Source organism: Diabrotica undecimpunctata, chromosome 11 (assembly GCF_040954645.1).
Source record: "Diabrotica undecimpunctata isolate CICGRU chromosome 11, icDiaUnde3, whole genome shotgun sequence".
Lineage (NCBI taxonomy): Eukaryota > Metazoa > Arthropoda > Insecta > Coleoptera > Chrysomelidae > Diabrotica > Diabrotica undecimpunctata.
The window spans coordinates 27,229,322-27,253,738 of record NC_092813.1 but is presented as its reverse complement, the minus strand read 5'-3'; the positions used below and the strand labels follow the sequence as shown (position 1 = coordinate 27,253,738).

The window sequence follows — 24,417 nt, the reverse complement described above, 5'->3', positions numbered from 1 at the left end:
ATCCATAATTTAAATGACTTTGTATCAAACCATTATGAACCATCTGGAGAGTTTTAGGATCACTACCCCAATATGTTCCACATAGAGCTCTCATTACATTCAAGCTACAACTAACTTTTAATTCTATTAAATCCACATATGATTTCCACTTCAGGTTTTTTTGAATAACTACCCCTTAATATTTCACAGTATCCACCCATTTAATTGCATGACCTCTAATTCTTACGTTTGGAGGATTAATTTTACGATTCCCTATTTGAAATATAATTGCTGAGGACCTATTGTAAGATAAATTAAAGTTGTGTTCTAATAACCAGAGATCCATCCTATCCATTAACAAGTTCAAAGAATTAATTAATTAAAGTAGATCAGCCCCACTAACCAAAATAACCAAATCATCCGCATACTGTATCAGATTACAACCGCTGGGAATAATCTTGTATAAAGATAGGGAATACAGATTAAATAACATTGGACTTAGAGGGGAGCCCTGAGGTAAGCCCTGATTAGTTTTTCTTGGACCATGAATTTGACCAGTTTTGTCCTTTACATAAATACTACAATCATTTAATATAGAATAAATGACATTTTCTAGTTGAATAGGAATGTTATATTTAATTAGTTTAGAGTATAACAGAGAGATGTTGACACTATCATAAGCTGCTGAAATATCTAGGAAAAGTCCTATGGTAAATTGATTCAATGAAAATCCTTGTAGTATTTTAGAATTTAGTAATGAAATGCATTCCATGCAACCTCTACCCCTTCTAAAACCAAGTTGCAATGGATTTAAAATATGATTGTGTTCTAAGAACCACTCAATTCTGTTTTTAATTCATGTTTCCAGCATTTTACTAACTAGGATGATAGAGCTATTGGCCTATAATTAAGTGGGTCAGTTTTATCCTTTCCATGCTTAACAATGGGTAATATGACCGTTTGTTTCCACGAGAGAGGAACCTGTCCCTTTCCGATACATTCATTAAAGAATTGAATTAAGAGTAATGATCCAGAGTGCGGTAAATTTCTTAACATAGAGTATGAAACCTGATCAGGACCCGTAGCAGAATCAGTTTTAGATAGAAAAGTATTGTGATATTTATCAAATGATATGGGATTCTCAGAATACTGCAGAGGACTGAAAAGTAATTCAAAGTCTCCAGAAATAGGTGAGAGAAATGTTAAAATTTCTTGAGCTATCTCCTCAGGTGGCAATTGAGATAAAAGAGACAATCTACTACCAGAAACCTTGTTAATTTTATTCCAAATATCTTTAAGGGGAGTATTTCTATTTAGTTTGCTACAAAAGGATCTGAAGCTTATTTTTCGCTTTAATTTTAGAAATTTTCTAGCTTTCGCTATGAATTTTTTAGCCTCTATATAGTTTTCAACACTAGGAGAATTTTTAAATGTATTAATAGCTAAAACTCTCTTTTGTATTATATGAGCACATGAATCATCCCACCATGCAATGTGATATTTGTTATTATGAGAGGAGGTCCAAGGAATTGATGTGTCTGCCACTGATGATATATATTCGATAAAATTTTCATAGTCCTCAATTGGAAATGATGAAAAAATACAGGCTAGTTTTTCATGGAAAGAAAGCCAATCAGCCTTTTTGAAATTTCTCATTTTAGAAACCTGATTAAAGTCCTGTGTTGGGATACCGACATAGCATAGAATGGGAAAATGATCACTAGATCCTGTATCTGAAATGGTGGTCCATCCACTAATTTTAGGTGCCACATCTATCGAAGCCAATGATAAGTCAACTACTGATTTGCTGCCACCAGGACGAACCAATCTTGTTGGAGAACCATCATTAAGAAAAATTAACTTAAGATCTTCTGCAGTTTGCAAAATATTTCTGCCATTAACACTATCTCTTGAGCTTCCCCATGCTCTATGATTACAATTTAGATCACCCATGATGAGTAGAAGTTTGTTGATCGAGTTGACCAAAGAAGACCAGCATGTTTTGGAAATGAGATTGTCCAAAGAACAATACATATTTAATATATTTAAATTATGCTTGGGTAAAAAGATGAGTTGAAATTGAACATCTGAATTAAAACCAGGATTGTTAATATGAATATCCCGAAAATCTATATTGTATTTGATAAGGGTAATTAAGCCCCCATATCCATCACCTCGATCCTTTCTGATAATGTGATACCCTCTGCATCTAATTATGTGTTGGTTAGATAGCCAAGACTCACTAATGAGGACAATATCAGGGTTATAGTCATTAATAAGAACTTTTAAGTTATCAACATTGGTATTATAAGATCTTATATTCTATTGTATAATATTTAGTGGGGCGTGATGATTGATCATATATAATGTTAAAAACATGTGTGTACCAGGTCAAGACGAGAGGGGAATCAGTATTCTGAGTCCTCAGACCCAGATACCTCCATCCCTCCTCGCTCCTGACTAGTACTTATAGCATTATGTGATACACTTTTGTTTTTATGATTACCAATCTCTACATTTAATCCAACGTGATCCTTAGGAGAACTATAATTTTTATTAATCAATTCACCAGTAAATGTCATAACCAAATCCCTGTGATTTTGATTGAGCATTAATATAACCTGATTTGAATCTCTTTGGGTCTGAGAGTTATTTATAAAGTGACTAGGGGATTCTTTGGGGGATCTCCCATTAGGATTGTTCAATACTTTAGAATGAGAACTTTGATCAAAGCCTGCATTTATTGGTCTTTTCCTTTTTGATGGAGTGGATTTTGTAATCTGACTGTAGGAAACAGAATTTGAAGACAGGGATGTAGCAACTGATCTCCTCTCTTGAACAGAAATGCTATTTGCAGAGGATAGATTGTTTACAAGATTAGGAAAATCCTTAATGTTCAACTTTGGGCTAGATGTTTCCCTTGGAATGTTTTGGTTAGCTTCATAATAGGATAAGTTGGCAAAAGACATAAGTTCCTTAATACTCTTTTGTCTTTTTCTTTCTTTACATTCAGGATGTCTAGAGTCATGATCTGGTGTTTTACAGAACATACAAAACCTACTGCATCCTACAAACGAGGGAGAATCATCATTTACACCACATGTAACACATCTGTTTTTTCCCTTGCATTGAGAAAGAGCATGCCCATATAAAAGACAATTATGACATTGGAGAACTGGACTAACAAAGGGTATCACCTTCATAGGCAGACCATAAATTTCAATTTCTTTGGGAATATTCCTTCCTGAAAAAGTTAAACAGATAGTACCTGTAGGGATAAAAGTGGTTTCTGAATTATTTTGCATAACCCTTCTATTCATTATTTTAACAGAGATAACTCAACAAAAGGGTAGATTAGTAGAAGTTGACATTTTAATTTCCTCTTCTGACAAAGATTTAAAAACTCCCCTGACAATACCTTTACAAGAGATAAGATGAGTGGGAATGAAAACCTCATAACCTAATTCTTCCCAGTCCTTCCTAAGGATAAACGAATTGGCAGATTGTCTGTCCTTGAATACTACCCCCACTCTATTTTTTCCCTTTCTATCAAATTTAGCAATCTCTTTCAGTTTTAAATTAAAGATAGTCTTAGCAATACCTAGGATATGATAATTACCCACATTACTATTTGTACCCTGAACAAAGACCTCAAAGGGCCCCAAATCTGATTCAGAATATAAACTCTTTTCTTTAATGTTTACTTTCTCTATTGCATTATTTTGAGACGGATTTTGACTTATATTTGGGCCGGGATATGGTGGCCGGTCGGGAGGAATTTCTTCCTCCATAATGGCAAACGTCAACAAAGTTTAAATCTACCAAAACGTTAAGATGTGGTTAGACTATATAGAAGGTTAGGAAATATGTAAAGGAATAAGATCACAAAGAAAATGTTAGTAAGGCCCTTACTTGTATTTTTCCACCATGCACCATCAAACTTCGAAAAAAAAACCAACCTGGAATGACAATTATCCAAGCTTTGATTTCTAATCCAAAATAAGCGCAAATTCGTGAAATATACTGTACTTAAATTACAAAAATTCGCAGAAAACTTTCAAATGCGTATTTTAACTTTGACAGTTCAACTGACAATCCACAACCATCCAATCATGTATTTACTTCAAAAGTTCTATTTTGGATCCTTAATACAATTGTTTAGGTTAAAGAAAAAGAAACTAATTGTGCATTACTTCAAATTTTCCACAAAGAGAGTAACACATTATAAAAACTGATTTTAAGAATTGATTGATGGAAGAACGTACATAGGTAATCGAATGGTAGCTCAAAGTGGTAAATAGAGAATCATAAATTTACTTCAAAGATACTGTTTAAGATCGGGTATTAAATATATTGGTGACAATACTACAAATATCTATAGGAAGTTTGAAATAGCTTACAAATAATACTCACAATTTATAAGCAAGTGACAAAATTATAATTTTTTTTTTGCATTATGTGAACTACTTTCTAAGGAGATACTAATCCACACATGATCAAATATACAAGTATGGAATAGCAGCTCCATAGAACCGAGCTCTAAATTGGTTCCTTCTCTATCCATTTTCATACAATTCTAACCAAAGAGATAAGTACAACAGCTTTTCTTTCGTGTTGCATAAGTAAACCAAATATTCCAATTTGTTCCCGAGAATTGTCTGGCAAAGAGATTTAGGTCACTTAACAGTAACTAAAATAGATAATACCATATTATATTATTCGTTAATACGTTATAATATTAATATAATGTTAGTTAATAGATTGACGATAAAATTAAACATGTATATTAAAAGTTTATAACACAATAGAAACGCTTATCCAGAAGTTCGATTCGTTGTTAAATATATATGTGATTAATTCACAATTGTAGCTGAACACCATATAAACATAGTGTTGCTTTCACATGCCAATAGAAAACAGTCTCAGAATGTGTTGTCCACAATTTAACTATTAAAGATACAATGACAACTAATTCTTGATTTGCGTAATGTTAAGTGCTTTTTACAAGGCATGCAAAAGCGGTTGTCTTCAATATACGAGATTAGACTGCTTACCTTATAGAGAATAATTTGAAATTGGAGAAGGATTTCTGTCCCCAACACAATTTTCTGAATTAAAGAAAAAAATGCAACGAATTTTTCTTTAGTTTAAATACTGCATGAGGAACCAACAGGTTCAGAAAAGTCATCTCAAGAAATAATTAACAGAAAAACGTGCGTAGCCCAAATTGATCTTCTTCTAAATGTGCCTATCTTCTAGAGATGTTGGCGACCACATTGACCCATCTTATTTTATTCAGAGCAGCTCAAAATAGATTAGTTGACGTTAGACCAGTCCACTTTCTAAAATTGGCCAGCCAGAAAATACGTCTCCGTCCAGGGCCTCTCCTACAATTAATTTTGCTTTGTAGCGTCAACTACAGAAGTGGGTATTTATCATTACGCATGGTGTGACCAAAGTGAGCCAATTTTCTCTTTTTTATGTGTGGTTTATATATAAGACCCTCAACATACGTCGGTAGCACCACATTTGAAATGCCTTTAATCGTTTTATGGCATATTCTGTAAGGCTCCAGCTTTGTACTCCATAAAAGAGGACACTAAATATAGATTAAAGATTAGGAAAGAGTAAATATTTGGGATTACCCAAAATAATAACAAAAGAATAATATATTTACTTTAAAAGTACTATTTTGGATCTTTAATACTATTGTTCAGGTTAAAGAAAAATAAACTAATTGTTCACTACTTCAAATTTTCCGCAATGAGAGTAACACATTATTAAAACTGATTTTAAGAATTGATTGAGAGAAGAACGTACATAGCTAATCGAATAGTAGCTCACAGTGGTAAATAGAGAATCATAAATTTACTTCAAAGGTACTGTTTTAGATCAAGTATTAAATATTTTGGCAAAAATACTACAAATATCTATGAGAAGTTTTAACCCTTAACTGGTGAGGTGCATAATATGTTGCGTACTTGGTGACGTGGTGCCTTAGCGGACCCCATTTTTAAAATAATCTTTATTGGATTATTTTTTTATAAATTAAATAATTGATTACATATTGTGTATTTACATATTACTTTAAACTACAAATACAAAAATATTACATTTTAAAGAGCTAACTTGGTTATTACATGATTATTTAACCCATTCTGAATAAAACCTTCTATTTTGACAAACATATACTTTATTAGTAACTAAAACAAATTTGTTGAAAATTTTAACAGTTAAACTTCAAAAATTAAAAAATAAATGTATATTCTTATAAAAAAAGTTAAAAACAATTCTAAAAAATAATATTTATTAAGAAATGACAGTTGGTTTATTGGACCAAATTTATTGTTCTCAACAATCCTTGCATATTTTTTCTGTACATTCCGCACCTATTGGTGTATTACAAAATTTACAAGAGAATATAGTTTTCTTGTCTTTGAACCTGGGACACTTTTCACAGCGTTTTCTTTTGTTTAAAATGTTTTCATCCATAGCAATGGGTAACGGAATTTGAAAGATTTTTCCTATGGAAATTCGGAGTTCTCGTGACACCCGTGTGTTCTCGATTCTTCTAAAAAGTTGAGGTTTTACGAGTGAAAATGTAAGATCTTTGATAAACTGAAATCTAGATTTGTTTTCACTATTTTTTGTGCATGTATATAAAACATATGAATTCACCGAAGAAATGTTCAGGAGATGCAAAAAAATCGCCATCGGCCACCTTCGAGTTCGCCTGCTTGTCGAAAAAGTAGCACATTTTTGGTCCAGACTATCAACCTCATCTTTAGTGGAGTTATAAAAGGAAATTATTTCTTCTTTTCTAGTGTCAGCATCAGTAGCCTTGTTTCTATGTATGGAAGAAATCATTATAACTGCCTTATTCTTTTTTAGAACATAAGACAAAAGTATTTTATTAGATGTAAATCCATATAAGGATGAGTTTTCAGCTCTATTTTTTGACGGCAGGAATTCAATAGGTATCTCCCTTTTATTCTTTTTTAGTATTCCAACGTAAGTTAACTTTTTCTCTAATAATTTATCAACAACTTGAATGGAGCTGAACCAGTTATCTGTAGTTATATTTCGATTAGAACCATAGATCGGTTTACATAACTGCAAAACAGCTTGAGTTAGAACTAATAATTGTTTTTCATCTATTGATAGTTCTTTACCATCACTACCTCTTCCCGAATAAATATACGCGTTGAATAGATATTATGTACGAGCGTCACAAAAGGCCATACTTGTGTGCCATATTTATTAGGCTTATTGTGCATATATACTTTAAATCTACATCTACCTCGAAAGCCAATAAGTATTTCGTCAATATAAGCCAAATCATTCAAGCAGTAGTTTTCTTTAGAGTTTTCAACAATTCTACTGAAAATCCATGATATTGCTGCTGTCTCCTCTCTTTTTTGTGCAATTGTACACCGAAGAATGTCCCTCCCAGTTCCGTCTGTGGCCTAAAGACTATGCCAGTTTTTCATTTGTCCTTCTCATTATTTTAAAGAGAACATCGTCTGTAAAGATACACTGCCAAAGAGTTAGTGGTGTTGGATTTTCTAAAGCCCTCGCACTACCTTTGAGACTAGCAAGTTGCCTGACAAGATTGGCAACAGGAGTTTTTGTATGAGTTCTCTGAGCAGGTTCTCTTGCCCATTTGTATCTGTTCTTCCCATAAAAGGTTCTGCTTTCATTAGTTGCTTGTTATTCTTCACTACTCTTAGAATAAGACTGTTCCATTACCGTTATATCCTCATCATTGATACCTTCGCTTTGCTCTGTGTCGGAATTAGAATTGTATAATTCTGCTACATTATTTGTTTCCTCTTCTGTATCGCTATCTAAATCGCTAAACCACTTCATAACAGTCTCCTCAAAGTTGGGATCGTTGTAGGATACTTTTTTTGATGACTCATTAGCCATTTTTCTACAAAAAACAGTAATTACATAATTATCTACAAAATAAAAAAATTACACTTACGGTGATGTGGTGCCTTCACGTACCCCAGCAAATATTTAACACGAAATAAAAGTAAAATAATAATTCACACGAGGCTCTTGTCGCAACAGCTCTCATAAAACTGCTTGAACGAGGCATTCCTAAACGAGTCTGGCGATAGATAACCGTAACCTTGAGATATCACCAATATTTGGTAGAGGTGGGGTCGTCTATGGCACCACCTCACCAGTTCAGGGTTAAAGAGCTTACAAATAATATTAACAATTTATAAAGAAGTGACAAAATTATAATTTTTAGACGAGATTAGTCTGCTTACCTTATAGGGAACAATTCGTAATTGGAGTAGGATTTCTGTCCCCAACACAATTTTCCAAATTAAAGAAAAAAGTGCAACGAATTTTTCTTTTGTTTAAATGCTGCATGAGAAACCAACATGTTCAGAGAAGTGACCACAAGAAATAATTAATAGAAAAACGTCTGTAGACCAAATCAATCTTCTTCTAAATGTGCCTATCTTCTAGAGATGTTGGCGAACACATTGACCTATCTTTATTTATACACATCAGCTTGAAATAGATAAGTTTATCTTAGACCTGTCCACTTCTTAAGATTGGCCAGCCAGGAGATACGTCTACGTCCAGGACCTCTCCTACCCTCAATTTTGCTTTGTAGAATCAACTACAGAAGTCGGTATTTATCATTACTCATGATGTGGCCAAAGTAAGCCAATTTTCTATTTTTTATGGTGTTAACAATTTCTTTGTCTTTTCTTATTCTCTGGAGAATAATTTCGTTACTTGTCTGGAGTATATATGAGACCCTCAACATACGTCGTTAGCACCATATTTTAAATGCCTCTAATGGTTTTATGGCATATTCTGTAATTCTCCAACTTTCTATTCCATAGAGGACACTAAATATAGATTAAAGATTAGAGAAGAGTAAATATTTGGGATTACCCAAAATAATAACAAAAGAATAATGTATACTTACTTTAAAAGTACTGCTTTGGAATCCTTAACACAATTGTTCAGGGCAAAGTAAAAGAAAATTATTGTTCATTACTTCAAATTTTCCGCAATGAGAGTAACACATTATAAAAACTGATTGATAAAAGAATATAGCTAATCTAATGGTAGCTCGCAGTGATAAACAGAGAATCATAAATTTACTTTAAATGTACTGTTTTAGATCGGGTATTAAATATGTTGGCGAAAATACTACAAATATCTATGGGAAGTTTAAAAGAGCTTACAAATAATACTCACAATTTATAAGGAAGTGACAAAATTATAATTATTCTTCTTTTTGCATTATGTGAACTACTTTCTAAGGAGATACTAATCCACACATGATCAAATATACAAGTATGGAATAGCAGCTCCATAGAACACAGCTCTAAATTGGTTCCTTCTCTATCCATTTTCATATATTCCTAGCCAAAGAGCTAAATTCAACAGCTTTTCTTTCGTAGTGCATAAATAAACCAAATATTCCAATTCGTTCCCGAGAATTGTCTGACAAAGAGATTTAGGTAACTCAACAGTAGCGGAAATAGATAAAACCATATCATAATATTAATTAATATGTTATAATATCAATATAATGTTAGTTAATAGATTGGCGATAAACTTAAAGATGTATATTAAAAGTTTATAATACAATAGAAACGCTTATCCAGAAGTTCGATTCGATGTTTAATATATATGTGATTTTCACAATTGTAGCTGAACACTATATAAACATAGTGTTGCTTTCACATGCCAATAGAAAACAGTCTCAGAATGTGTTGTCCACAATTTAACTATTAAAGATACGATATTACTTGATTTGCGTTATGTAAAATGCTTTTTACAAGGCATGCAAAAGCAATTGGCTTCTATATACGAGACTAGACTGCTTACGTTATAGAGAATAATTTGAAATTGAAGTAGGATTTCTGTCCCCAACACAATTTTCTAAGTCAACGAAAAATATTCCACGAATTTTTCTTTAGTATAAATGCTGCAGGCAGAAACCAACACATTCTGAAAACTGATGTCAAGTAATAATTAATGGACAGGCGTCCGTAGCCCAAACTGATAAAAACGAATAATATAATAATATTTACTTCAAACATACTGTTTTGGATCCCTAACACAATTTTCCAGGTCAAAGAAAAAAAATTAAATAATTTTTCATTACTTCAAATTTTCCACCAAAGGAGTACTTAACATATTTTAAAAACTGATTTCGAGAATTTATTGATAGAATAACGTAGCTAATGAAATGATAGTTCTTATTGGTAAAAATAGAATCATAAGTTTACTTGAAAAGTACTGTTTTGGATCGGATATTAAATATACTGACGACAATACTACAAATATCTATAAGAAATTTGAAATAGGTTACTAACTTATAACCACAATTTATAAACTAATGATAAAATTATAATGATTCAATGTTTTTGCATTATGTGAATAAGTTTCTATAGTGGAATCAAGCCTTATACGATCAGCTATACATATTTTGATTGACCCCTCCATAGAACACAGCTCTAAATTGGTTCCATCTATATCCATCTTCCCATATTTCTAGTCAAAGGAGATCAATAAAATGGCTTTTTCTGTTTTTATTCATAAATAAACCAAATATTTCAATAAGTTTCCGAGAATTGTCTGACAAGGAGATTTAGGTGACTCAACATTAGCTGAAATAGGTAAAACTACTATTATGAATATGTTATAATATGAATATAGTGTTAGTTAATAGATTGGGCATAGAATTAAACATGTATGTTAAAATTTTATAACACAATAGAAACTTTTACCCAGAAGTTCGATTCGATATTAAATTTATATGTGATTAGTCAACAATTGTGACTTAACACCGATTAAACATAGTGTTTAACTTTAACAAACCAAGAGATATGTGAAACAGTTTTAGCACCTACTTGTTTATAAATTAACTATTAAAGCTACGATATCAAATAATCCTTGATTTGCGTTATGTAAAGTGCAAGACATGCAAAAGCAACTTGCTTAGATATGCGAGATTAGAGTGCTTACCTTGTGCTACCCCAACACAATTTTCTAAATTTAAGAAAAATGCAATGAATTTTTCTTTAAATTTAAATTTTAAATGCTGCACGTAGGAACAACACTTTCTGAAAACTGAACTCAAGAAATAACCAATACGACAACGTCCGTAGCCCAAATTGTTAAAAAAAGAATAATATATTTACTTCAAAAATACTGTTTTGCATCCCTTTCTCTTTCCTAACACAGTTTTTTAGATCAAAGAAAAAAATTTAAATAACTGTTCGTTCCTTCAAATGTTCCACAAAAAAGTTCCACATTCTAAGAACTACTTTATGTGGCGATTGTAATGTTCCTCTCAGTGTTGTGTTAAGAATGTTTTTGTAGAGTGTCCAAGATACCAGTTGCAAAGACAGACCAACCATATCAACTGATGTAACTGTAAAATTGAACAATTGGTAAAATTACTTAAAGACATCATTATAATTAACAAAATTTAATATTTATAAGTCAATTATCTCATGTATATGTTTATATGTTGCTAATAACTTTAGATGTTGATGCGAAATTGTTTTGTAATTAAAAAAAAAAACATTCTAAAAATTGATTTCGAGAATTGATTTATAAAATAACGTACCTAATGGATTGGTATTTCACATTGGTAAAAAGAAAATCATAAATTTACTTCAAAAGTGTTAACTATGTATTACTAAACCGAACATAGCCGTTAGACGTGTGGTGTCAACTGTCAAGGTTAATGTCAACTATCAAAATATCATCTGTTAAAATATAAGTTTGTACCTATTTAGGTTCCAATAAACGATTATAAAGCTTATCCAATTACTAAAATATCCTAATATATGTGGATACATTAATTTTAAACATGGCACAGTCACACATGCATGGACCTGTAAAATTGCCTCCAGATTTCGACATACAGGGGCAGAATGCCGCTACCACATGGAAGTTTTGGAAGATCTCATTTGAAGATTATCTAGTAGCCACAGGGAAAGATCAGTCTGCCGATAATATAAAGCTGGCAATCGTCAGAAATATATTAGGAACCGAGTCCGCTAGAATAATGTGCACAATTGCAATCCCTGATGCAACCGCTGAGACCTACAAACACATGATGGAACATCTAAAGGTATATGTTAATCCAAGAGCCAATGAAGTGTTTGAAAGGTACAAGTTTTTAAGCAGAAACCAAAAAGAGGGCGAATATTTTGAGCATTACCTCACTGAAGTAAAGCATCTGGTGAAATTTTGTAATTTTAATGTAACTGACCCAGATAAAAGAACTGAGGAGAAAGCTCTAAGAGACAGAATTGTCATGGACATTCGTGATACAGTCACAAGAGAAGCTCTATTAGGAATAGACAAGCTAAAGTTAAATAAAGTCATAGAAATTTGCCGTGCAAGTGAAATCAGTAAGAACCAGAACAAAATGTTTGCAGAAGAGAGCATCGCAGAAATTCATGCTATCAAGAGGTTTCCCAAGGATAAACATACACCGCACACAAGCAGAAAACAGCAAGACAAATTTAAATGTAGGCGCTGTCAAACAATGCACGGGCCAAGGAAATCCAGCATTTGGAAAATCATGTTCGCGGTGTGGAATCTTGAACCACTTTGCAGTTGCTTGTAGAGTAAGAAATGTAGAGAATTTGGACAACCAAGAGAAATCCGACAGTGATAGTGATAGTAGTTCTAGTTTAGTGATAAATAATGTTAATGTTTCAAATCAGTTACGGGACCTTTGGAATGAGATTGTTGAAGTAGAGAATTCCAAATTTAAAGTAAATCTAGACACAGGGGCTGACATAAGGATTGACAAGCAGTTTAAGGTATGTAAAAATAAATTTATTGTAAAGGGTTTTGAAGGCACTCAGGCAAAAACTGTTGGTACTGTAAGCCTTCATTGTAAGTATAAGAACAAAAATATATATGAAAATTTTGTAATTGTTGAAGGAGCTAACAAAATTTTGCTGGGTGGGCAGGCTTGTGTTGATCTTTTTCTTTTAAAACGAATAAACAGGGTAAATATTAAAAAATGTAACAACAATGTTGAGAAAGATCAATTCATAGCAGAGCATCATAAAATATTTTCTGGCTATGGAAGATTTGAAGGGAAATTTAAGATCACTACTTCAAAAAATTTCAAAGCAGTCAGTTATCCACCTACAAAGGTTCCATTCGCCATGAAAGATGCTCTAAAAAACGAGCTTGACAGGCTAGTGCAGAGGAAAGCCATAGTAAAAGTGGATGAAATAGACCCTCATGCCAGCATAAACCGTATAGTAATTGTTGAAAAAAGTAATGGTACATTGAGATTAGGTCTAGATCCATAAAAACTTAATGGTCAAATTGTATGAAAACCACAACCAGTCAAGACCATTGAAGAAGTGTGCTCCAATATGATCGGAAAAAAATATTCACTGTATTTGATTTGGCTGAAGGGTACCACCAGTTAGAATTAGATGAGAACTCCTCTTGGAAATGTAGTTTTGCTACACCTTTTGGTATCTACAGATATGTGGTTCTGCCTTATGGACTTTCAAACTCCCAGGAACAAGTTGAAAGAAATTTTGGAGACTTAGAAAATGTCCAGATCTTACATGACGACATGATAGTAGTGGGCCGAGATAAAGAGGAACATGAGAAAGCAGTTGCACAAGTGATAAAAAGGGCTAAAAAAACCGGCGCCAAATTCAATAAAGAAAAATTCCAATACTGCCAGAGGCAAGTAAAATTTATGGGACAAGTATTCTCAAACAAAGGTATGGAAATAGACCCAGATAGAGTTGAATAATTTAACTCTATCTGGGTCAAAGAATAATTTAAAGAATAATTGGAAGCTTTAATTATGTTAGAAAATATATCTAGAATATGGCGTAGCATATTAAACCTTTATGTGAACTTTTAAAATCTGACGTAGAATTTAAATGGCTGCTATTACAACAAAGGTGTTTTGAAAACTTAAACTAAATAATTACTAAATCTCCTAAATTAACGCCATTTGACCCAAAGAGGAAGATTATAATACAATGTGATGCCTCCAAGAATGGATTAGGTTGCTGTATGTTTCAAGAACATGAGAATAAAATTTTAAAACTGGTAGCTTGTGCTTCTCGAAATATGAATGATCACGAAGTGAACTACAGCCAAACAGAGAAAGAACTTTTATCAATTCATTATGCCACCCAAAAGTTCCATGATTTCATTTATAAATCTATTGTTGATGTACAGACCGATTATAAACCAATTATATCTATTATGGCAAAACCTATATGTAAAATTGGATCTGTGAGATTACAACTATTAAGGTTGAAACTTCTGAAGTATTCCTTGAATACATTATATGTTTCAGGTAAAAATATCCATTTCGCACACATGTTGTCACGTGCTAGTTTAAAAGTGCAGGAAAACGACCCTGAAATGATTGAAATGGTACATTCTGTGAGCAAACATCTACCAATGAGTATTGAGAAACGATCTATATTAAGGGAATTCACGAGTAAGGATGAAACACTTTTAAAAATTTTTAACTACTACTTCAATGGATGGCCAAAAGAGAATATGCTACCAGCAAATTGCAAACCATACTAAAAGCTAAAAGATAGCTTTTTTGTTGAAGCTGGTATAGTCTTCCATGAGGACAAAATTATGGTTCCTAGAGCTCTGAGAAAGAATTACATGACAATAATGCATAAGGGACACCTAGGTATAAGCAAAACCATAAATAAGGCAAGAAAAATATTTTATTAGCCTCACCTTAATGACAAAATCACAACATCCATAAAAGAATGTAGGACATGTGAAAAGTACTTACCCAAGAATTTCAAGGAACCCGTGTTACCTTATTCTGTACCTAAGTTACGATTTAATAAAGTTGCCTCTGATATAGTGGAGTTCGACGCTAAATACTATCTTGTAACCATAGACTATCTTTCCCATTGGATAGATCTTGCCATTTTAAAAGATAAGACTTCAAATTCTGTAATCAGTGCATTCCAAGATCTGCTCAGTAAATTTGGATACTCACAGTTTTTAATTGCTGACAACTTACCCTTTGTGTCACAGAAATGTTTGAATTATTACCGTGAAAAATATATAACTTTTGCAACATGTACTCCAGAGTGGCACCAAAGTAATGGTCTTGCAGAAAAGGCTGTCAGCATCTCAAAACAAATATTAAGGAAAAGTGTAGAAACAAACACTGATTTTCGTGAATCTGTAATGGAAAATAACAATACAGGAATTATTGCACTGCATGCCTCTCCAGCCCAGATTCTTTAAAGCAGGACTTTACGGACTCAACTACCTATAACTAGTAAACAATTAGAACCTCAGATACAGAAAACAACATATGGATTGCTGTGCAAACAACAAGGGAAGGTGAAAATACATTATGATAAAACAGCACGTAAAGCAGTAACTGAGTTTAAAAAGGGTGATAAGGTAGTAGTGAAAAGTAGAAGGGATGAAATATGGCACAAAGCAGTGATTATTGAAAAAGCTAAGGAACCAAGATCATACTGGATCAGAAAAGAGTATAACAATAGAATAGTTAGGCGCAATACAAACCAAATGAAACACTCTATAACAAAATCTCAAGCTAGTGAGCTGCTACTAGAACCTGAGTTTTACCCTGACTTAGCTCAAGCCAATAATCTATATGCCCAAAAGCACGTGTAAAAATGTGTAAAAAACATTGTGGTAAGACATAAACAAAGTAAGGTACATAAACAGAACAATGTAAACACATACCCAAATGGTAGTGACATAACAAAAAATAGACAGAATCATGACCACCATCACGAACCTCACAGTACTGCCAACTTAGGAATTGTTAAGCCCCCAAAAACATCTATAAATACTTCAAACAATCTTAGCCCCAAAAGGACCAATGGCTCAAAATCAGGTCGTCTAATCAAACCCCCTCTTACAATGGACCTTTGAGGGGAAGGTGTTTAACTATGTATTACTAAACCGAACATAGCCGTTAGACGTGTGGTGACAACTGTCAAGGTTAATGTCAACAATCAAAACATCATCTGTTAAAATATAAGTTTGTATTTAGGTTCCAATAAACGATTATAAAGCTTATCGAATTATTAAAATATCCTAATATATGTGGATACATTAATTTTAAACAAAAAGTACTGTTTTGGATCGGCTATTAAATTTAGTTGCGATAATACTACAAATATCTATAAGAAGTTTGAAATAGGTTATTAACTAATACTCACAATTTATAAATTAGTGATAAAATTATAACTATTCATTGTTTTTGCATTATGTGAACTACTTTCTACGGAAGGACCAAACGAAACACGATCAGATATACATGTTTGGATTGATACTGCCATAGAACACAGCTCTAAATTGGTTTCAACTATATCCATCTTCCCATATTTCTAGTCAAAGGTGATCGATACAACGGCTTCTTTTATCGTAGTGCATAAATAAACCAAATATTCCAATTAGTTTCCGAGAATTGTCTGCATTTAGGTGTCTCTACTGAAATATGTAAAAATGTATAATATCATTATGAATACAATGTTAGTTATTAGATTGGCAATATAATTAAACATGTATGTTAAAAGTTTATAGCACAATCGAACAGAAGTTCGGTTCGATATTATATTTATATGTGATTAATCCACAACTATGGCTAAACACCGTATATACATATACAATACACTATATTTAACCTAGATAGGTCGATTACAATTAATTATTGATTTGCGTTATGTAAACTGTTTTTCACAAGGCATGCAAAATCAAATGGATTAAGTTTGGACATTTGGACAGCTTACCTTATGGAAAACGATTCGAAATTGGAGTAGGATTTCTGTTTCCAATACAATTTTTCAAGTAAAAAAAATGTAACGAATTTTTCTTTAGTTTAAATGCTGTCTAAATTAGCAACATATTCTGAAAACTGATTTTGAGAATTAACTAAAAGAAAAAACTTCCGTAGCTCACACTGATGAAAAAATAATAAATTTGCTTCAGAAATACTATTTTATATCTGTTTTTAAATATATTGGCGACAGTGCTACAACTATATTTATTCATCGTTTTTAGACTATCAAAACTACTTTCTATGGAGGAACCCAACCAAATACTATTAGATATACATGTTCGGATTGACATCTCCGTACAACACAGCTCTAAGTTGGTTCCATCTCTATCCATGTTGCCATATTCGTAGCCAAAGGAGAGCAATTCAATGGCTTTCTCTTTCGTGGTGCATAAATATACCAATAAATATTGCAATTTTTTCTGACAATTCTCTGGCAAAGTGAAATGACGCAACTGTAGCTGAAATAGGTAAACGTACATTATTGCTATAAATATGTTATATTATAAATACTACGTTAGTTAATTAGTTAAAGATATATTAAAGCTACGATTACAATTAAACATTATTTTGCGGTAAATAAATAACTGTATACAAAACCACTTAAAACAGATTTACAATTGTAGAGTGTGTACCTTATAGAAAACGTTTCGAAATTGGTGTAAGATTTCTATCCCTACACACTATGTCTCACAATTTTACAAGTCAAAAAAAAAATGAAACTAATTTTTCTTTAGCTTAAATGCTGCACAACGGAAGCAACACATTCTGAAAAATTATCTCGTGAATTAACTATTAGAAAAACTTCCTTATCAAAAATTGATACAAAAATAATAACAGATATACTTCTAAAGTACTGCTTTGGAATGGCTATTAAATATATTGGCGCCAGTACTACAAATATATATATATACATATATGTATATATAATATATATATATATATATACATATATATATATATATATATATATATATATATATAATATATATATATGTATATATATATATATATATATATATATATATATATATATAAAGATTTAAACTAGCTTACAAATAACACTCACAATTTAACAATTATTGCTACAATGATAATAATTATTATTCATTTCATTCATTCATTAATATTTTTGCATTATGTGAACTACTTGGATGAATTGCTGTTAGAAATTTATCATTCATCTGTTGCTACGTCGCTGGTAGTAAACAATTTCTAATTTCGTAAAATCCTCGTTAGCAATCATTTAAAAGGGGGTTTTAACTACCTATCTAATAGAAATTTCAAAAAAATTTCCCCTGATCCTTGATAGGCGAGACAATGATAATTTGAACGTAGTCACGTAGTCATTATCAAATTGTATCCCAGCTTAGCTGGTCGCTTCTTGATGAGAGGTTTCATCTCTTGCATATTAGTTAGTGTTAGTTTAGTATTCGATCAAATTCGATGCATTTCTGGTTTAAGAGTTATAGACTCTCGTATTGAGTATACCTTATTATTGTTATAAATCTTATAGTTTAAAGGCTTCATGCTTAACAAACGCTCATTACTAATAAAGTATATTAATGGGTAGAATTAAACGGACATTTCTTCAACAAATTAGGATGGCCTTCTTCCTACCATTTAGAGCGTACTAAGTGTTGTAATTACTTCCAACTTAAAGGACCACTGGCATGAGAAATAAGTACACGAGCAGTTTAAACAATACTTAATTTAATAATTGAGTGTTACCACAACTAAGTAAATATCTAACCAAAGTTTTAGCGCAAGTTCTTTTATTGAAACCGCCGATCACTGCTCAACTTACACTAGTCCGTGACACACTATACGAGTACAGATACAGATTAAAATGTTATTAATAATTATCACTTCAAATATGAATGTTTTCTTTAATAGTAATATACTTGATTAAAAATGAGCGTTCAGCTTTTAACTATAAGCTATGCAACAATAACTAGGTATACTAAATACGCGAGAGTCTAAAACTCTTAAACCAGAAATGCATCGAATTTGATCGAATATGAAAACTAACACTAACTAATATGCGAGTGTTAAACCTCTTACCAAGAAGCGACCAGCTAAGCTGGGATACAATTTTATACTGAATACTTAAAATTTTGATTGCAATGCCTGACTATTGTCAAGGGATTTGCGGGGGAAAACTTCGACATTTCTATACAAAGGTAGGTAAAACCCACCTTTTGAATTATTTCTAACAGGGAAATTTGGGGAATTGGTTGTAGAAAGTTAATCTGTGGTTAAAAATGTCTTTTCAATACATTATCGGCTGTCGTTTGAGTTTGCTGGAGAATTTACCTCGGTATATTTTAAGACGTGTAAATTAATTGCTACCCGTGGCGTAGCAACATTTGGAAACATTTCTTAAAGAAATTTATCCATAATTACTAAATTAAATATCCTTGGTTCATGTGAATATTTTATTAGTAAAACATTTAAATGTTAGATAATATGATGTTATGGGATTAAACCACAATTTTAACTAAATAACATATTCCATAATATTTAACTTAAACATGCCACAATAAAACAGTTTTAAAACGTTTCTATCCATAGATTAACTCCTAAAGCTATGATTACAATTAAGCACTGTTTTGGGTTATGTAAACTGCTTTTTATAAAGCATGCAAAATCATTAGAATCAGATTGCTGATCTTAGATTGTTTATAGAAATCGTTCCGAAGTTGGTTTAAGTATTTTGTCCCTAACACAATTTTCTAGGTCAAGAATTGAAGCTAATCCATCAACGATATTAATGGAGAAGATGATGTGGAATGGAAAACAGACTCATTTAAAGAATAAAAGGACGAAGGACCACCAGCCAGGGGCTGGAATAAAAAACAGATTAAACACTAGCTTATATTTAATGCTTAGATTAAATAGCAATTTCTGATATCTGTCTGAAAACACTGTGATATGGGATATCCCACTACACTTTTCACTGAAGCTATTTTTACTATTATATATAATTACAAATAGAATTGCTTAGCGGAATGTCGTTTCTATGTTTAAAGCAAACTACTGGCAACACTGCTGGTTTGAATAGATTAACTGTTTATATGAAAATTAAAACTGCGGTTTTAGAAAACACTGGTTACTATAAATGATTGGCTTGATAATTTTTATGAATAATGCGATGCGAGTGTAACTACTTAGTTACAGATACCTATGATATATTAATAAGCGAAGAGAGTATTTGGAGCTATATATAGCGAGTTTAGCTTACGAGATTTCGCGACCGACTTTTGTAATAGCTTGTTCTGAACTGACTAATAATATCTAAATTATCTAGGCAGGTAGCGCAGGGCTCCTACCCCTAAAAGTACCGTTAAAGGTATTTCTTTATTCCTTCTAAGAATTTCAATATCGTCATGGTTAAAAATTAATATCAAGTCGAATTGAATTTCACCATGATGAATTCGACTTTCTGTTCCATGATTTGCGCCACCTTAGACTTCTTCCTCTCTGAAATCGGGACGGGACAGTCTACATCAAGTAAGAGATGATTTAGTTGCAGCTACAAAAATGATAGTCTTAAGAACAATAGTTAATCAAATATTACTTGAAATGAGACTGAGAGCTTACCGTCAGCTGTTGGTGCTACCTTTGACACCACAGCATAATTCTCGACGCTTAGAATGTTATAGATCTCGGCAAAACTGAAATTTTGTACTGCAGTAATGAACCTAGGTTTTGTATGGGTGTTTCGGATCGGCGCATAAGTGTAAGACGTTTTCGAGTTGAGCGACGAAATATGGACTTGGCTGTTGAATATGGTATGGAGTGTTATATGTTTGCAAATTAGATCAACTCTAGTTCTTATTAACGGGCCCCTGGCAGCTCAGCAATATATTGGTGAAGTAATGCAACCAGTTTTAAATCCCTACCTCATATTGCTTATAAAACCATGGAGTTTATACAACAATCTGGTATAGAGACTTTGTAGTGTCCATTGAGATCTAAAATCTAAAATCTAAATCGATTGTCACGTCCTCCAGCAAACTGAGAAGATCTTTGGGCATGCTATAAGAAGAATCTGGATAAGTATTCCAATGCCCCATAGAACAACTGAGTGTGTAGAAAATCAAGGAGGAGCCACTCATTATTAATTTTTTTACGAAAAAACCTTACATATTACTTCATTTGTTACTTCCAGTAACAAATATTTAAAAAAAAATCTTTTTCCTAGGTTTTGCATTTTTTTTTGGCCAGCGGTATATATATTTATATTATATACATATATATATATATATATATATATATATATATATATATATATATATATATATATTATATATATATATATTTATATTATATACATATATATATATATATATATATATATATATATATATATATATATATATATATTTATATATATATATATATATATATATATGTAAATATATATATACATATATATATATATATATATATATATATATATATATATATATATATGTAAATATATATATACATATATAAATATATAAATATATATATATATAAATATATATAAATATATATATATATATATATATATATATATATATATATATATATATCTACGGCATAAAGTGGACTCCGCCCATGTTAAAATTCAGGTTCAAGTGAGCTCCGTGGTCAAGTGGCCACCGATATACGGAGCTCACTTGACCATTCCATAATATTGGCTCTGTCGATTCGTCAACATGTATAGTTTCACAATTTTTAAAAATTTTGTGGAGCCCCTAAGTACCCCTGTATCATGAATGTATATCGCTTAGTTCACGTGTATATATTATAGGGGTCGTTCAGATCTTGTTCCGTGTATATTGGAACCATACGTATATCGGTTTAAGTAAGCTCTGATAGTTTGGCAACTATGGGATTAAGCCGTTTATTTCCAGCGTATATTCTAAACGGTTCATATAGACTCCTTACTTTTGTTATTATTCATACGCATTACAGTATGTAACAGATATGTGTACTACCAAATACCTGTTTTTGGTAGGTACGTGCTTTTCTAAAAATAGATTTATAGATATAAAAGGATTTCATTACCAAGTTGGATGTGTTTTTTCATATGCGAAAATTTCCTAATGTATTTTGTTAACGTGAGTATGTCTTTATACGGTTTATTTAAGAATCCGGTTAATAAGAACTTCTTTTATTTCATCCATTGTTTCATGATATCTTATATACAGCTTTTTTATTATTTTATTTCTTCTATTTTATTATTTTATTTCTTTCTGGATTCTATTTCTTATTATTCTATTTTTTAATTCTGGATAGAAGGTAATCTCAAAATAAATATTTAAGTGCTAAAATAGATATTTTTTGTTAAAATGGGTAGTAGTGCACAAAAAAGGGAAGAATGATTAATTTATCTAACATGAATTATACCACTTCACCAATATTACATATTTCTGAATGTTTTATCTCCTATTTAGGGGTAATATGTAATCAATATAAGTGGAGTTAGTGTCAAATTTGCAATGATCTTTATAAGTAATAGCTTACTGACTGTACTTTACATGTTCAGTTCACATAAATAAACCTTGTCCCTTCAAAAAAGAGCGATTTGAATGGTAAAGTTAACTAAGAAAGTGTGGTAAGTCTTGTACCACCCCACATGCACACAAGTTAACCGGTGTTTGCAGGCAAGAGTCTTCCTGGCAGATTTAAGGAAGATAACTACCATAAGGAAGTTCCGTTCGTGGGACCAGATGGCGAGGGGCAGCTTATTTTTGTTTGTATCTCTTGCAGATGTGTTGATATAGCCAGTTTTTCCTCGATTCTAGTCATAAAATGGGCTGGTATTCGTGGAGTGGATATTACGAATCTGGACTTTGTTTTTTTTTGCTCTCTAGCTACTTATCTTCGGATATTAGGTGGATTGATAGCTACGATATTGTAGAGCTTATGTATGGATGTAAGTCTTAATATTCCCTGAATTTGGCTGACTAATTTATAACTAAATCTACGTGTTAAGTATGTGTTGGTGTCACTTATACTATCAAGGTATATTCGGCAGCAGAAGCATAGAGTTCAAGCGTCTACGTTTTAAGGGTGGAAGGATGTGCTTCCCATTTTTAGCTGACAAGTTTGCAGAGAATATTATTTTTCTGGTTCTAGTTTGGCATTTGATTTTAAACAAAGTACTGTGAATGACAAAGTGTGATAGAAACTATCTTCAAGGTATTTATAGCAAGTCCAGAGTTTAAGGATTTCATGACACTATTGGTTCAGGTATATATTCAGATTTGTGAAAGTGTCTCTGTTAGGGACATTGAAGGAGCACACCTGACTTTATTCGGGGTTTGGCTTAAAATTGATTCATAATCTATTTTTGTTGTATTTAAGGTATGATTTAGATTTTTCTCCACTTCACCAACAAAATTTTTTGGCTGTGCAACAATAGATAATGTATCGTCTACATAATAAAAGACCTAGTATTTACTGGTATGTGTAAATGTTATACAGAGTAGGTGCCATTACAGTACCCCAAAGGAGACCGTTATTCTACGTTCTTCATCTGCTATTCTTACCATTGAGTGATACGAAAAATCTTCTGTTGTGTAGGCATACGCGGATAATACAAGTGAGTTTATTACCTCAGGGGATATTACATAGATTTTGGAGAAATACCCTATAATTTAAGGTGTCGTAAGCGGCATTTAGATTAACAAATACCACTCCTCATACCTGATATTTTTCGTACTTCCCTTCGCTGTGTTTTGCAAGATTTAGTATTTGTAACGTATATGATTTAACCTGTCATATATAGCCACTTTTTTTTTTAATTTGAGTTTTTCTTCTATTATCGGTTTATATTAAGGATCATGTGCAGAAGTATTTTGTATAGCTGACAAAATAAATAGATATATTGGCCGATAGCTTTTGTGGTCGTTGGAGTGTTTGCCAGGTTTAAGCAAGGCAACAACTTTGTCTTGGCTTTGCTTGTCTAAAGACTTTGGATATTAGCCATTGTTGGATTTTTGGTTCAAATTTTAGAGTTAGTTTTGTGCTCAGATCCTCAGCCAGAAGCCGTAATATTGTTCATTATATACGTGGATAGCGGATCCAAACTCAACATCGTTGAAAGGTTCTCTCAGCTAACTGGTTTTATTTTCTCTCATTATAAGTTTTTCTTTGCTTCTTTGCCTGCATTTAATACGTAATTTTCAGCGATTAGCTTAAAACCAAATACCATAGGATTGGCCATCTATGTGCTTCCTGAATTTTGTTAAGCGCATATGTAAAGTGGAGTGTCTTTATCTCTAGATATACTCTTAATATTTATACACATAATTAGAATAGTTAGAGATAAAAAATATCCTGGCTTAAAAACCTAAGGGAATGGTTTGAAAGCAGTAGTGCAGAACTTTTTAGAGCGGCAGTCAACAGAGTCCGTATAGCCATGGTGATTTCCAACCTTCGATAGAAGATGGAACTTAAAGAAGAAGGTGGAAAAAAGCATAAACTATCTACGTAATAAATCCCATTAACCTGTTAGTAACGGATAACCAGATATATTTAAAAAGATTAAGTGCCTTTCTTTTTATTTTGGATTTTGAATTTTGTAT

At 32.1% G+C, this 24,417-nt stretch overlaps 1 protein-coding gene across 1 annotated transcript; it reads right to left on the bottom strand.

Annotated features, from left to right (window-relative positions):
• Positions 1-858: 858 nt before the first annotated feature.
• On the bottom strand, positions 859-2,013 carry LOC140452810 (uncharacterized). The gene has a single exon (XM_072547142.1). It carries the CDS (start codon positions 2,011-2,013, stop codon positions 859-861), a length of 1,155 nt encoding a protein of 384 aa, XP_072403243.1.
• Between the last annotated feature and the right edge of the window lie 22,404 nt (positions 2,014-24,417).